General features: G+C 47.0%; 3 protein-coding genes across 3 annotated transcripts; 2 read left to right on the top strand and 1 right to left on the bottom strand.

The window, feature by feature from the left end:
• Positions 1-6,765: 6,765 nt before the first annotated feature.
• Positions 6,766-7,470, top strand: MELLADRAFT_123275 (uncharacterized protein; the record flags this gene model as incomplete). The annotated part of the gene is made up of 5 exons (XM_007404726.1): positions 6,766-6,892; positions 6,975-7,031; positions 7,133-7,213; positions 7,305-7,370; positions 7,466-7,470. The coding sequence occupies 5 exons, from the start codon at positions 6,766-6,768 to the stop codon at positions 7,468-7,470; spliced, it is 336 nt and encodes a 111-aa protein (XP_007404788.1).
• A 3,921-nt stretch (positions 7,471-11,391) lies between these two features.
• MELLADRAFT_89035 (uncharacterized protein) lies at positions 11,392-13,330 on the bottom strand (the record flags this gene model as incomplete). Its single annotated transcript, XM_007404233.1, has 3 exons — positions 11,392-12,232; positions 12,284-12,686; positions 12,751-13,330. 3 exons carry the CDS (start codon positions 13,328-13,330, stop codon positions 11,392-11,394), a joined length of 1,824 nt encoding a protein of 607 aa, XP_007404295.1.
• A 1,212-nt stretch (positions 13,331-14,542) lies between these two features.
• On the top strand, positions 14,543-15,232 carry MELLADRAFT_89034 (uncharacterized protein; the record flags this gene model as incomplete). Its single annotated transcript, XM_007404727.1, has 2 exons — positions 14,543-15,102; positions 15,190-15,232. The coding sequence occupies 2 exons, from the start codon at positions 14,543-14,545 to the stop codon at positions 15,230-15,232; spliced, it is 603 nt and encodes a 200-aa protein (XP_007404789.1).
• Positions 15,233-16,676: the final 1,444 nt, after the last annotated feature.

Below are 16,676 nucleotides of genomic sequence, written 5' to 3'. Positions count from 1 at the left end.
AAATCTGAAACACTTTTCGAGATTTTGAACCATAGATACAAACAACTCGAAGCCTCATCAGTGGTTGGTGTCCATGAGACATTGGCAAAGAGTATCTCATTAACATATGCAAGAATTGATGTTATTCTATGATTGCACAGGAAATCCATTTGAGTGTTCAAAGCAAAAATCTGAACAGCAGGAAGCGGCGAGCGTGGCAAGAGCTAGACAGTAATCACGGCTACATGAAAGGAACATTCGATTTTGCGGTCGCGTCTGACTCATCCGACCTTTCAGAGAGGCAAGCACTAAAAAACCAAGCAAGGAAGACAGTTGGACAGATTCCTAGGCAACAAAAACAGGCGTTCCTACCCTTCTTAAAAACGGTCCGAATCAAAAACCGGCCTTAGATTCCACCGCCATGTTCTTGCTGAAGCCGGGGTCAGAAGTCCATGGCCCTGTATGCCACCTTGTAAAAGCTTGTATACCTTCGAGAGGGTTCCGGCCTAAGTAAAGAAAACCGGCGTCAAACCTGTTTTCTGGCCGGCGTGGTCTATTTAAGTGTGTATCAATCGCCATTTGTTGTTATTTTATAATGCTAGAGTCTTGAGTTTGTGATTGGGTTGATAGGCTAGGCCTGAGCGAGGTGCCACCTTCAACCTACATGTACAACACCCAGCAACTGGCTGCCACATTCCTCGGTGTTGTGTAGAATCTCTTATTTGTATCAGGGATGCAGCACTGAGTCTACTCGGACTCAGTCGCCGGAGATCCGACCTCGGTACTCAAATTGAGTCCCGAGACTCAAGTGTTACACCCTGAATCCAAGACTCCAAGTGTTTTGCAGGGGGAGTTTGACTCCGTTTTGAGACTCAGCCCGGGCCCGGACGTAAGTACTACTTACGTCCGCCTACTCACCGAGTGAGTTGACTCACATTGGAGTCTACTCACTCAGAGTATACTCGGTGTGTATACTGCACACAAAGACTCACGAGGAATGAGTAACCTCGGGTCAGATCACACTCGGCACAAGCGTGGTTGATGACATTCATTTCGAGGCGCATGTATAACTTGAATAACATTTGTTTAACTAACTTGTATTGAGACTGGCCATATTTTGTAGACAAAGATTCCAAGCGCACAATTTGAAATAGATAAAATTTGGATTTGAAAAAATTTGCCTTTCAAGCAACTTCCTCCACATTGACAGTAGCGTCCCAATTAGTGAGCCAGTGTCGGACAAGTACGAGATGGCAAATGGTGTCCGGGTCTAGGCGCCCGCGGGAAGGAACTGCGATGTTGCCCGAGATCGAAAACACCCGCTTGACTGAGGCACCCGCGGCCGCGATCGTGAGATGTTGAAGGGCGATCTGGGCCAAGACGGGGAGTCCTCCTGGCTTGGACATGCGCTGCATAATGTGTTATATCAGTATAGGTGCATGAGGGAGGAATAAATAGCCAAACCAACTTACCACCCAGAATTCACCAATGCTTTCATTGGGTAGGACGGGATCCATCCGTTGCAAGTATCGGCTCACCTCGTCCATCTCTTGGCCTGAAGAGGTTGAAGGTTGCATTGACGAGGTGCCCAAAAGGGAGTAGATCTCCTCAAGCTTCTTGTGAGTGCTTCGTTTTGGGGCCACAGGAGCAGGAGGAGGTGAATCGTGATCACTGTCACTCGGGGTTGGTTTCCAAAGGTCGTATTCGTCTCGAAGAGCACACTTTGCATGGACTTCAACCTCGACATGGTTGCGAAAAATAGAGTCACGCTGAACTGGGTCAAGAAGAGTCGCAACCAACGTCTGTTGGTTGGCCTCCTCACGGGCCAAATACTTAACTAGCTTGTCTTCAGCTCTTTTGCAAGCTCGCCCCCACGCGCCTGGAACCATCTGGTGTTTCTTCAAAACAGTTTGAAGGGCCCAGAGAACCGGAAGGACTAGGTGTTTGGTTGCCTCGTTGGATTGAAAAATTTGAGTAGATGTCTCAAACATCTCGAGCACTGGCTGCATGTACTCGATAGTCGACCAGTCCGACTTCGAGATAGTCAGGTGAGCTCTTTTTGGGTCGGATGTGTAAAGTTCCAGGGATTTCCTGAGGTTGAGAGTGCGTTGGACCTAAAGAGAGGAAAATCAACAATCTGATTCAGAACTGCCCGACAAGGTTATGAAACAATTGAGACTGACCACATAGTAGAAATAATTCCAGCGAGTAGGAGGGCAGCTGAGTGGAAGAAGTTGAGGATCTTGCACGCTGTCCCGCAACTTGATGAAAGCCTCAAGCTCTTGAGGGCTTTTGCGAATGTGAGTGTCCAACGCGCGGATTCTCGTGACGATGGTAGACTTCTTCTGCCTTGCCGCGATAACGACAGTCGGCGATTCATCAAGCTGAGGGTGATCGGTTACCATATCGTCATTGGTCAGTTGAGATAAGACAAGATCGTCATCTGGAGTTTGCGTGGCCCCGTGCACCTCATTCGATGCATGAGCCATTGAATCAGTCGGATCCGGAAGTGTCTCGGTCACCGATACATTGTAGTCCCCAGTGCATGGAAGCTCGTCAGGTTCAAATGTGGATCGAGATTCAGCCATACCCGAGGTTTCGAAAGCCGCAATGTCCTCATCGTTGAGCTGGCCCATTCCGTCCAGGAAGTCCTTCGCCACGAGGTTGATCACGTGGCACATGCAGCCATGGAAGCGACTATCGAAAGGCCAGTGGATGCCAATTGTCGAATAACGTTCGCCCAAAAGTTTCGCCATCGCGCGGTTTGAAGAAGCGTTGTCGCCAGTGACAGCGTAGTGATTGCGAAGGCAACCGACATGTTCGAGGGCCTTCCAGTAAACCTTTGAAAGGTTTTCGCCGGTATGTTTCCCTTCAAGTTTCTGAGGGATACAAAATGGTCAGAATGTGAAACTAGAATTAAGTTCGCATTAGCAATGAAAAACTTACCTTGAAGGTGAGCAGGCGACGGCAGAACCTCCCTTGCGCATTGAAGAAAAACCCGTTGATCGCCAAGTAAGTATGCGAAAAATCCGCGCTGGTCCAACAGTCAGTGGCCGTTGAGATCAAACCAGGAACTGCAGCGATTTCGGAGAGTAGCTTCCGTTCCAAATCGTAGAACAGTTCCTCCGAGTCCGATTTGACGGCCATACGGCCGGGCCACATGAACGAAGGGGCAATCGCTCGTAGAGCCTTCTGCATTAACACTCCCTCGAAGATGGAAAACGGTAAATTCTTGCTGATGACTGCACCAACAAGCAAAGTCCGAAGAGCTTTCTTGTGGTCAGCGGCGACGATGGGATCCTGTTCAGGAGCAATGCTTCCAGGTTTGTGGTTGTACCAAGCTAGAGCTAATCCGGGACACTTGCGTCGATGTTTGTGCAGATTTGAGTTGGGTCTACCGCTCACCGATAGAACGACGCTGTTGGAAAACAAGAGAGGTCAGCATGGCTACTCAAAGAGTCATATCCGGAAAATGAAACCTACGGGCAGTGGAGACATGGGTACGATCTAGACCCTTCGGCCTTGCTGTCGTCATCCGGGACACGAGGTTCCTACAGGATGTCGCATCCACACGTGTCAGGAGTGAGTCAGATACCAACAAGCCCCAATACAAGTAAATTTTTGTACTCACCTCGAAATACAAATACACATCAGACCTATGCCGAGACGATCTCACCATAGAAGCCTCACCGTCTTCCTCAGTGGTGTCGACTAGGACCATGCTTCTGGGACGGCGAGGAGGGGTCGCGTCGACTAGGTTTGAAGACGTCGAGGTGCGAGGGCCTAAGCCAACACCTAACCCGACACGAGAGGAGGCCGAGGACAAACAAGATGCTGGCGTCATCCGAGGCTGAGAAGAAGACGGAGTGGAACGACGTGTGTAAGGTGAAACCTTGGGAGGTGGAGGCGGCTTAGCGAGATTACGAGGCATGCTGACAAGGAACTGGACGGGTCTGAAGACAAAAAATAAAGAGAGGAAAGAAGTTAGAACAATCGACAGGGGAAAATTAATAAACGAAAACGGGGCGGGTGAAATTAGGGAAGAATCGTATCGAAATCAAACATTGGGCAACTCACCTTGGGTCGTACGCCCATTCCATACTGCCCAGCGCCTCCAAATGCCCATTTACCCAATCCAACGCCGGCAACATCAATTCGAGATAGCCACCGGGTCCAGAAGAATCAACCCCCATGGTGAGATTGAATAAGTTGGAGACGATAAATCTTTTGATGTAATATAGATAGATTGATTGATTGATAAATGAGCTATAAGCCACTCATCCAGAGTGGGTATGAGTCCAAAGTGATAGGTGAATTGGGGTTGAGGATGTGAAAGGTGCGATTAATCAGTGTGGACCAGCTCGAATGGGATTTGAGGCTGACGATGTGATCTAGAAGGTGCGATTAATAAGTGTGGACCACGGGAAAGATAACGAGATAACGATTTGAGCAGGTGGCGGTTTCGTTCGAGGCGGTGTTGATGTTGTTAATGAAAGCACAAATCCAAATAAATCTATATCCACGTGAACTGATATTGATATCCTGATTTCTAATCTGATCCAAATCGATTCCGAAAGGAGGTCTTGGGCTGAGGGTTTGGCGAGTTGGTTTGTTTCGAGGCGGTGTTGATGTTGCTAATGAGAAAACTAAATGAATCCACCACGTGAACGAACTAAGACTAAATGAGATATCGATATCGAAAAATCGATTCAGATTAGAAATCAGAATCGATTTATCGAGGGCTTTGGCTGAGTGTTTGGTGAGTAAATACTCAGCCAAACAAGGATCAAGAAGAAAAATGGGGAAGTGAGTATATGGCGCGGATAGGGGGTGCCCTGGAGTATGTGTAATCCAAATACACATAGAACTGAGTCCTCCGATGTGGAGTGTAACTCTTACAGCCCCGCAGAGGAGTACATGTACTCCTCTGCGGGGCCCATACCCGTGCTTGGTGAGTATGAGTTGGGTATACTCATACTCACTGGTGCATCCCTGATTTGTATCATCACTACATACTTGAATTAGCTTGAACAAGCCCTCTCTGCGCGGCCACGTCCGCGCGCCTCGCAGAGGGGCTTGGGACTACAGTGGGTAAAGTCAAGAATGTGTAACAGCTTCCCCCGCAAAATCGAAATTTGAGTCTTCGACTTAAAGATGCCACACTTAACATCAATGTTAGGCCACGATACATAGACAGGCAAAATCCTTAGATTTGGCTTAATCTAGATATATCCAAGCGAAGTCGCAAAATGTAATTTTTTTTTTTTGGGATCTCCGAGCTTCGGACCCAGGGCTTAAGGCCTAAGCTAAGTACTTAGTTAGGGGTTTAGGGCATACTTAAGTACTTAAAGCTATGTCCTTAAGCTGCTATGGTGCCTACTGTATGTTGCTAGGTATCTTATGCACTTAGATACATAGGCTGGTGTTGGCTCAGCATTTTGCTGGACTTTGGACGTTCGATCACCTTGCTTGAGACGTATCATTGCAAGGCACATTGATCCTTGACCAACAAGAGAGAGAGAGAGAGAGAAAAACCACCTACCTAAATTCGCAACTTCTTGTATTGTTGAATGATATTTACTGTCGTGGCTGTGGAGCGATGACATCGACTCTCAATGCGGCATTCCTTGGAACACATCGATGGGAAGAATACAACTTCACAACCGTGGCAGCATCAACACTGTTGTATCCTTGCCTGAAATCAACTATGTGTCAGTAGGAACAAGCCTAGTCAGAAAGGAAGAGAACCTACGCATATGCTGAATGCTGCCTATCGATCTTTCGAAAGTATCTCCGGATGGTCGAAACTGGGCAAGACTTCTGTGATTTCTCGAATAGGTTCTTGGAATCTGCAAAACCTTTGCATTCCCAAGAGTGCTTTTGATATTCTAAAGAACAATGTAATGTTAGCCCAGCTTCCAGCTCCAACCCCTAAGCCAACCCCTAACCCTAACCCTACGCACATTTTTTTCTCAAATCTCAAAGATTTCGGACCCGGGACCTATGCGGGGGGGACCTGTTACACATTCTTGACTTTACCCACTGTAATCGTCAAATTCTGGCACGGAGACTCCAAGGATTAAGTCCTCTTAAGTCGTTTTTTGGCTTTTCCGGCGTTCCTCACTGATCAACAACAGTTTGGCTTGCAGGCAAAGTTTTTTGGAATAATTTTGTACATGTGTTCCACCACTGAACGACTTGGAAAAATTCACCATTTGTGAACACTTGAGGTTCCTTTTCAAGGTTTATGTCTGCCCTGTAAGAGGTGGCCCAAACTGTACAGCCTGTATTTACAACGTAAAGCGACTTGAAATCCAAAAAAGGGCATTGTTGTAAAGATTTTCATCTCATTTTCTCGGCCACATCACCCAGGTTATCTAAGATATGCGCATACCGGGATGTGTACAATGTCATGCTGAAGAAGGTTGCCTGCAAGGGACATTGGTGTTTATCAGCGAGGAGACCGGGAAAAAGCAAAAAACGACTTAAGAGGACTTAATCCTTGGAGTCTCCGTGCCAGAATTTGACAATTAGTCCCAAGCCCCTCTGCGAGGCGCGCGGACGTGGCCGCGCAGAGAGGGCTTGTTCAAGCTAAATACTTGAAGCTGGTTGCGCTTGGCGTCTACCGTTCCTCAAAAAGTCGGAGGTTTTTCTAAGATCACAACATATGTACACACAAAAATGTGTCATAAAAAATCGAATATAAGTCGACCTCAAATTAGCTTCACAGACTCCCAGTACCTTTTTCACCCGTCTAACATTCTCTCAACATTTACCTACATCAAAATGAGCTTGAAAAATTATCTTACCATTGTTGTGATTTGTTTCACAATGTCTTTCTTTCTAAATATGAACTCAGTCAATGCTTTGACTGTTGATTGTCGTGGTGGATACAACACAGGGTTTTTCCAGCGTAGGGCTTTATTGACTTTATTTCTTTCTGTGAATGAATCCGGTTTGATTTTTTTCTTTACTTTGAATAGCTTGCTTTGAAGATATCAAATGGCCATCGAAACAACACAAGTGTGATCCTAAAAATTGTCATCATAATAGTAAGTCAGACCATAACTTTCCTATTTCAAAACTCGACTCGAATCTGATCTATTTCATGAATTTGATGATTTCGTAGATGTCCATTTTGTTTCATGGCCAGACTGCGTCGCTGACGATAATAGTATTCCGCCCAGTACACAGAATTGTGTCATCTACCAATACTACGACAAAAAGAATTTCGGTCAGTAAAACTTTTCTTCGGTCATTGACTCGTTACACTTTTTTTGATTCGTCATCTTCACTGCCTTTACGATGTCATCAAATATCTTCAGTCTGTCTCAATTCTGCCGGTAAACAGTTCAAGTGCCCTCACCAGGATTCCCAAGCACCATTCATAAGTAAGTCAGACTCATTCTGAATCATGGTGAAGTTGAGAAGATCTAACGAGAATCTCACCTTTGCTCTCATTCCATTTCTATTACACTCGGGTTAAGGTAGCCCGTCTATTATTTGTATTCTTAATTTCTCTTTCAATGAACCCAGGCCAAGCTAACACTACCTACTATCTACTAAGTACATGCTAGGGTGGGGGGGGCTTCTTCGAAGGGTAGGCCTTGACTGGGACCGCTACAGGATCGTCCTGAACGGATCCCACCCGAGGTTGGCCTACCCAGAAGCCCGACAGGCCTGTGAACACCAGAGAGTCCGGTCCTAGCCTAGGGAGGTGGGCGGGTCAAAAAGGAAAATTTTGTGAGAGAAACTATGAGCGTAGAGAAATCTTTCCGACGGCTAGAGAACGTAGACTGTGACTTCCCGCGGGTGTTAAGAGAAGTGGGCTAGAGGTTGAAAATCTTCAATCTGTATGTTCCACTTCCTGCCCGCGGGTCACCTCCCCTGTCACCCAGGTGTGACATGGGGAGACTCTACTCCCCTGTCACCCTCCTTTCACGGCTATGGAAACTCTCCACACATTGTTCCTTTGGTGTGAAGTCACCATCCATTTCTATTACACTCGGGTTAAGGTAGCCCTTCTATTATTTGTATTCTTAATTTCTCTTTCAATGAACCCAGGCCAAGCTAACACTACCTACTATCTACTAAGTACATGCTAGGGTGGGGGGGGGCTTCTTCGAAGGGTAGGCCTCGACTGGGACCGCTACAGGATCGTCCTGAACGGATCCCACCCGAGGTTGGCCTACCCGGAAGCCCGACAGGCCTGTGAACACCGGAGAGTCCGGTCCTAGCCTACCCAACCTTGGGAGTGCTGGAGAGCTCCCAAGCTCGCTCGGACCCATCCTCTCCTGTGCCCCAAGGCCCGCATGCCCCTCCTCGCCCCTCAGGGCTTGTCAGCTCCCATGTGTGATTTCGTGCATGCCTCCGCGTTCTCAGCGGTCTTCTCATTACCCATGCAGATCCTTCCCCTCAATTCGCAACTTGTATGCTCAGCGTGCTCTGGAGGATCTGTAATAGACTCATTACGATTTCAATCGTACAGTTCAGATTCTCAAAACAAGGTTTCACCTGCATTTCTGTTTCCTTCCAATCAATTCAACTCCATTTTCAATAGCCACCGCTTCCCTTCCTTGTTCTCCTCATCACTAAATTTACGCAAGTATTGTTTGTATGCACGTGACTTCCACCTGCCTTTCTCTACAATCTTGTCCAAAGGGACTCCTTGGTTCCAAAGAAAGGATGCGCCGCCCACTCTAAAGGAGTGGCTGGTTATGCCCGTTAAGCCATCCGCTCTCCAAGCCTTCTGCAAGCACCCCATCAAGCAACCTTTGCTAACCAATACCGCCTCCCCTTCTTTATCATAGTACCTAAACAAAGGCGAGTCTTCTCTTGCTCCGTTCGAGATGTGCTTTTTCATCAATCTTTCCACTGCTCCGACTGGGTCCAGTAAAGACTTAAATCACCGAATTTGTAAGTACTGAACCTCCCCAGGTTTTGCTGTTTTTGCCCCTCTCAGTCCTATAGTCAACTCCTGCTTATCTTTTGACATCTTCAGATCACACAGCCTAACCTCCTTCGACCGATTCAGCGGCACCAACTCCCCCAACCTTGCCATCCCCCAAAACGCTACCAGCGCTACCGTGACACACAGTTCCATCGCCTCGTCACCCCTCCTCATTCCCCTCAACATACTCGTTAGGTGTTTGATCTCCACCGCTCTCTTCTGCGTCTTTGGGGGCGACCTCGCGTCGATCAACTTCGCTGCTTTGAGTAGTAAGTTTATGACTTTCTGGTTTACCTCCGGGAATTTCTTGTGGTGAAAAAGGTGCCATGCCCGAAGTCCTGCCAAGTACAATTCAATCGTTGACGGTTTCAGCTCGTGATTCAATTGCTCTTCGCCTTCTAGCTTAGGCGCAGCCCATTCTATAAACCCCTCGACATTTGCCTCGCTCAGCGGTAAGATCTGGTGCCTCTCCAACCTGCGACTCTGGGCGTAGGCAAGCAGCTTCAAAATTGCCGAGTTATATTGGATCAACGTCTCTCTGGACCAACTACCTCCCATCACCATCATCCTCTGTACTTTATTTTCATGCAACGTCACTATCCCGTTCTCGTCGGAGACAAAATTCCTAATTTTCTTCAAATCATCTTCTCTTCCTCCTTGCTCCACCTCCTTCTGTCCTCCTACTCTTGTTCTAAATAGTTCCGTAGGTCGGTCGGCATTCCCACCAGTACCTCGTTGCGCCATTGGAATCCTGTTGTGAAGCCTCTCGATAATCCGTCGGCCTTATTATCGTTGGTTCCCACACGTTCTTGTTTGATTGCTAGCTGGTATGAGGTAAGTAACTTTTGGATTTGTTTCCATTCGTTATTAACCGCCCTATCTTTTGATCTAGAGTTTCGCATCGCCGCTTCGGTGGTTGTATTGTTGGTCCAGACCTTGAAACATCGACCCTTCGTTTCAGAAATTTCTGCTAGCATCAAAATCCCCAAACGGACTGCGACCGTCTCTATCCAAGCTATGTTTCTCTTCACGCCTCTTTCATCTACCTCTTCCCACCCAGCTAACAATTTGAACCTTCCCCAGTTCAATCCGATCTTCACCCCAATTCCGTACGACATCGAAGCGTCGCCTACCCACTCTATATCGACCGCCTCCGCCGTTGGTATAATCCTCATGTGGTCAAACGACATCAGCACCTCCAACCATTCTTCTAAATCATCTCGTACAGCTTGCGTGATACCTCTTTCCGCACTGGTGTTTCTCCATGGTTCCTTCCACGCGTAGAGTTCCTTCATGTAACATTTCATGTCGGGCATAATGTAAGTAATGTGTCCAAGTCTTCCCACAAACTTATCCACCTTTTCTTTTTTCCACTTCGCCCCTCCCAATAGTTCTCTAATACTATCTATTCGCTCTTGGAGCTTCTCTTCTGGGAGTCGCACAGTTTTCTCATGCCCATTCCATATAAACCCTAAGTACCTCTGTTCTTTGGCGAAATCCGAGAATTTGGTACTATTCGTCTTCACTCCCATACGAGCACTTAACTCCAAAACTGATTCCATCTTGATATTACTCCCTTCTTCTCTCAGAATCAGGTTGTCGTCAACCCAGCGAAAGATCTTGGGGATCTTTATTGCTCGTACCATCACTTCTTTCCATACGTCGGCAGCCCTACCGAACGTTCCACAACCCGCGACGCCTCCAAAGCCTACTCTAGTATCTACCCAGAGGAGACCGTTGAAGTCCAGGATCAATAGGAACCTCCATTGGGACGGGTGAGTTGGGATTTGCCAATAGGCTTTCTCCCAGTCGAAGATGGCTAACTCCCACCTGACCGTACTGTTCTTCAGGAAATTCGCCAATTCGTAGAAGTCATCCCACGTCGTCTCGAACTCGTGTTTATTGACGAACGAGTTCACCGACGGTATTGAGTCATCGTTCTTTGGGTGAGACAAATTATTAATCATCCGGAAGCTCCCGTCGCTATTCACGACGCTGCCCATAGGGTTGGACCTAAAGAAGCCGTATCGATCATGTACTTCTTGGTGAGTGAACGGCCCGAACAACTTCCTCTCAGCTTTTTCCTTCTTAATATTCCTCTCTATTTTGTCCTTCACCAAGTTGGCCAACTCTTGATTCTCAGGTGTATACCAAGGCCGATCATCAATCGAGTGGTCTGGTATTCCTTGGTGGAAGCCATTTTTCAAGCTCTTGAGAACATCTCCCCACTCGTCCATCAAGTCGAATTCCGTCATCAATGCCTGATCAACGTCCGGGCAAGATTCAGATAGGGGGGTGGAGGAGGCACGCGGTCAAGAATGGCAAGCAAACAAACAGTCAGTCTCTATTGCATCTGGTGTCGTTCTTCTCATGACATCAGGGTTCTAGTCTTTACGATCTAGTTTGGGTTCTTTTGGTACGCAGACCTCCCATTTCCTTTCTCTATCAAAGAGCTGTTCTACTCACTTCCTTGGGTTTCTATCCCCGTAGCCATTATCCCTTCCTCCCTTTGGAGTACCTGCACCACCATTCCAACCACTACCGCCTGCTACCCCATCCGCTTTCCTCTTGTTAAAATTCCTGATGAAGTTCTTCCCTCGGTAAGGGTTTCCTCCTCCCCTCTCAGCTGCTGGACCTGTCGGGATTGGCGCTGCCTGTGTAGACGGTACCGTCGATTGGAAGGTTGACGAGGTGAAGGTTGATGGTGTCGTTGCTGGTAAGTGGGATTCATGTCGAGCTTGGGCCCAGAGTGTTGACCGAACTGATTGAGTGGCTTTCGTCGCTTTGACCTTCTCTGACTTTGCTTCCTTCGCTTTGTTCCTTGACGTATCACACCATGTCCCTCTCCGACCTTCCCAGTTCTCCTGATCAATCGGGTCTATCATCGCCTTCACCGCTCCAAATGCGTACGGATTATCCAGATAAGTGTCATCACCTCTCCGTGTTGTCTCTCTCTCCGCTCTTTTCAATACTTTCACATCTCTGACTCCAATGTCCGGCATCTTCTCCTCAGGCCCAACCTTAAAGGTCATATATGCTTGTCTCATCTCCAAGTCATACCTAAACGCCACCATCCAACCATCTTCGTTCTCGCTCTGAATCTCCAACACGTTTTCAAAGTGTTGCTTCATAGCCTTAGCCACATCGTCTTGCTTGTAGAATAGCAAGTACTCGATAAAGAGGTTTTTCTGGCGGTGCCATTGGGCCACCGTCGTCCTCCACTCGTTCGGGATTGGGGTTCCGTTGTAGGAGTGTGAGTCGGCGTCCTTCGTCTTCGCCCGGGATGACTTCGTTGACATCATACTCAAGTCTTGACGTAGCCAGACAGGGTCAAAAATCGATAACGGGATGTACCGGTTCAGGTCAGACATCACCGAAGCCCAGTATCCGGAAAGGGGGGTTAAGACGTGAGTCAGGGAGTTCCCTGAATCCACCTGGACCTTCTTCTTCTTCTTGGGTTCTGCTGCCGTAGATGTGGCTTGAGTCTCGCCACCACTACCTTTCTTCTTGCTGAACTCCTTCCACTCCCTTTTCGCTTCCACCAACTCATCATACAGCCGCCTGTCATGGTTCCGGAAGGCTAGCTCGATTTCTTTGTCCATTCTCTTGGCCAACCTTTCTGTAGCTGTCAATGCGACTGGTTCTACTACTAAGACCGTCACCCAGATGTCAGTTCCCATTCCTAAGTTCATCTCCGGAGAGGCATTCCTTGCGGAGAATTGCTCTAATCTCTTTTTCCTCATCCCCAGGTTCATCTCTCTGGCGAGAGGCATTTCCACGAGTGGAAGTATTTCCAGGGTTGACAATGGGGGGAAGCTTACCTTGCATGGTCCCCGGACGTTCCTCAATCACCACACCCCCTACTACCCGGTCATTCCTCTCACATCTCAGGTTTTCACCCTCATTGCCTTCGAGGGCTCCCCACACATCTGCATTCTCTACCTCTTCATCTTCCTCTGCATCGCTCCTTTCTTCTTTGCCTTCCCCGTCTCCTCTTTCCCCTAATAACTGTTCCAACTCTTTGATCCGTTGCACCGCTCTTTCGTTCGCCAACCTCTTGTCCATAAGTTTGGCTCGTGCTTCGGCTTCCTTCTCCTCGGCTATCTTGATCTGCTCTTGTTGCCGGGTTAGGGGTTTGATTCGAATTGGACCCACAGGCTTAGCTTTTGCTTTACCTTTCGGTTGCTTCTTCGCAGGTTGAGAATCCAAATCCTGCGGGGGTTGGTTCACCTCTTGGGAGGGGACCGTGCTAGGTTCTCCTTCTTTCCCTTCTTCTTTCGTGTTGTCACTCGTCCCTTGCGGGGGAGGGTCGTTCTCTATCTCGCCTCTTTCGTCATTCTCTCCGTCTTGTGTGTTTCGCAACTTCATGTCAATTTGATCCTGAAACTGGTTGCTGTCCATTCCAATACTTCTTGTGGTAATATTGTGTGTCCGAAGTTTGTTTATCAAAAAGGAAAATTTTGTGAGAGAAACTATGAGCGTAGAGAAATCTTTCCAACGGCTAGAGAACGTAGACTGTGACTTCCCGCGGGTGTTAAGAGAAGTGGGCTAGAGGTTGAAAATCTTCAATCTGTATGTTCCACTTCCTGCCCGCGGGTCACCTCCCCTGTCACCCAGGTGTGACATGGGGAGACTCTACTCCCCTGTCACCCTCCTTTCACAGCTATGGAAACTCTCCACACGTCGTTCCTTTGGTGTGAAGTCACCATCAATCCAATAGCATGTACAGGCTGCACTTAACCATTGGAACATTCTTATCTTCTACGGTGACTGGAGAATATGAACAAGCTGGCTTGTCGCAGTTTTTCAAGTTGTAGAAGAATCTTACCACATTAACATGTTTAATCACAGATTCCATTGTTTTAACAGTTAACCAGAAATTCTAGTCATAAGCCTCACAATCAGTCATTAACTGAGAGTATAACGAATGCGAGAAGTTGAGAACCAACATCTTGCGTTTGGAAGGTTACCATAAACCTACTGTACAATTTCACTTCCAAGTACCGGTGTAGCACATCACACTTTCTAAAAGCTTAGGATCCGAGTCAAAGAAAAAGATAATCAGATACAAGTGAATTCTTCTTCTTGATAGCCAGACTCTATTAAATGTCCTGCGCTGCTGTTCACTATCGATAATGTATGAAAAGTAGGTGACGTGAGCTCGAGCATTCTTCAGTTTTGGGTGCAAGCAATAGATAAAACAGGGCCGCTGCAGGAGGCTAGTTTTGCCCACCTCGTGTGCACTCGAAGTTTGGCCCCGACCCGAGGATAACAGTCAATGTATCCTCGCAGCGAGTCCGAAGATAAGCACGCAGATGCATCCTAAGATGCTTGGATGCATCTTTAGTAACCTCCCAAGCTCTAAGTCCCACACAACTGCCAAATAAATGAAACGCCCCTTCACAACCCTTCACACTCCACTTGAAGAGAATTCCCGCTATTTCACACACTTCACATGCCTCCCACTGTCACCCCTTGTCTACACATGTGATACATACCCACATCACATGTATTAATACTCGCTACATATGACACATAACCCCACCAAAACATCAATCATCCCTTCCACCACCACCTCAACTATCCAACTTTACATCCATCGTCTAACTAAGCATGGCACCACCCGTATCACAAAAGCGCAAAATGCCACAACGAGTCACTCGTAACACCAAGAAACCAAAACCTGCACCTGCTCCACCTTCTTCGCGTGCCAAACAATCCACTAAACCAACCACCAAACGATCCACTAATAGCAAACAACAGCCAGCTGAACCGATTCGCCCAAACGCCACCTTGTTGACCTTGTCAGACAAATCTGACAATTCGGATTCATCAGAGGAAGACGACCATGCATGGGAGGATCAAGAAGAAGATCAAGATGTAGAAGATGTAGATGGTCAAGACGAACCCGCTGCACGGCCACAAACACAGCCTCGTCTCCCTCATCCAAATGCTAGGCTCAAACACAAAATCACACTCGAAAACTACAAGGATCTCGATTTGGATATTTACACTATCAACAAACTCCTTTCAGCCTCTGGACGCAAAACTCGCAATCGCATCCCATCTGATATCCAAAATGAATTGAAAAATCTTCAATTCATGTACCGGCGGGCCAAGAAAATGCTGGCATTAGCTGCCAAATGCAGCGAAAAGACAGTGAATGAATTCCTGTAAGTCTGAAACAATGTATCAACTCTTTGCTTGTCTTGTCATTATACTTACCTTTATTCTACTTAATCCTAATGGCAGACATGAAGTGAGTATCAGAACGAAACGAAACTTTTATCAAAACTTTCTTAAGTATAGTATCAAAAGTTCTAACACATCAATTTCAAAACTCTCGCTAACGACTACCCTCTATCAGTGCCACCAAGGAACACCCAAGAAGGTTTCAAAGAGCGCAACCAATACTTAGGGACAACTTGGACCAACCTAGAACCGGAGGAGAAGGATGTATTTAATGGTCGAATGTTTTTCTTCCTAGGATACCTAGCCTCTGGATGGGATCAGCCACCTGTAGAGCCTGGGACAGTTCCACTCGATGCCGAAGAAAGGGATACATATCTTCCAATATTCAAGCGACTAGTTGATCAGGATAAAGTCGCACGTGATCTAGGGAAAGGAAAATTCGGTCCACATCTCCCAACCGCTCGACAGAACAAGGGTATTGAAGAGGTGGAACGTATTGAACATGAGGTAAAGGTTCTGATCACGTCCATCACTCATTTATTGGTCATTAAAATAAACTTCTGTTTCAATTCCACCTAGCTTCAAACAATCCACATCCGTTACGGAGTTGACTATGCCCTCATGGCAACCTCATGGAACCCCAACACTCGCAATGAGAAAGGTCAATGGCAAATGCAGTCATCATCCTCCGACGACTGGACAAGCTTGACCGATAAAAAATGGAAGCTTCTTGAGCATTTCGTCAGGCATATCACACAATCCGATCTCAAGACCAAACCCCCTAAGAAACCTCAGGCTAGTGATTTGCTTAAATTTCAACTCACAGCCAAGTTGAATAATCTTGTCCGTAAGTCCATCATTTTATTCAGCCCCCAAGAGCTCAATTTCACTCACAGTATCACTTCATAGGACAACATCTCAAGCCTCCCTTCAACCACTTAGACTGCCACCCAAAGACTTCATCACCTCACCTAACATTGAAAGCTCGAACTTTCAAGGGCAATACACACCTGGAGGTCATACAAGATCCCAACTCTCGTATGACAGATGCGCTCCTTGCAACTGCTTATGAAAAAATGGCTGCCAGAACGCATCAGATGTGGGTAGATGACATTAAAGATGGCTATTATGTAGTTGTTAAACAAGCGGTTGATGAGGACAATGAGGAGGCCCGTAATCCGGATGATGATGTCAACACCGTGATCAATCAGGAGGAGGAAGAAGATTAGTGTTGCAAATGTTCTCTTTGTCAAGCTGATGGTCTAATGATGGTCTGAATAATGTAATTCCCAATGATGCCACTCCAGATGTTGTACAATGGTGTTCCTGCATGGCCCATTGGATTAATTACATTTCCATTGGAACTACATATCAGTACAATGCGTGTGTGTGGGAAAATAACCGGCACACGATTACACCTTGGAGATAGGCCGTAGGTGTAAAGTCGGGTCTCATCTGTAGTATTCATCCCAAAGTAAAGTGTTCACACGCGTGAAGGAAGTGTGAAAAGTGAGATCCACACATCCTTCACGCATGTAAGAATGAGGAACTTCCA

Source organism: Melampsora larici-populina (genome assembly GCF_000204055.1).
Source record: "Melampsora larici-populina 98AG31 unplaced genomic scaffold MELLAscaffold_2, whole genome shotgun sequence".
In the NCBI taxonomy this organism is placed as follows: Eukaryota; Fungi; Basidiomycota; class Pucciniomycetes; order Pucciniales; family Melampsoraceae; genus Melampsora; species Melampsora laricis-populina.
Note: the sequence above shows the minus strand (reverse complement) of the source record. Positions and strands in the feature narration are given on the sequence as shown.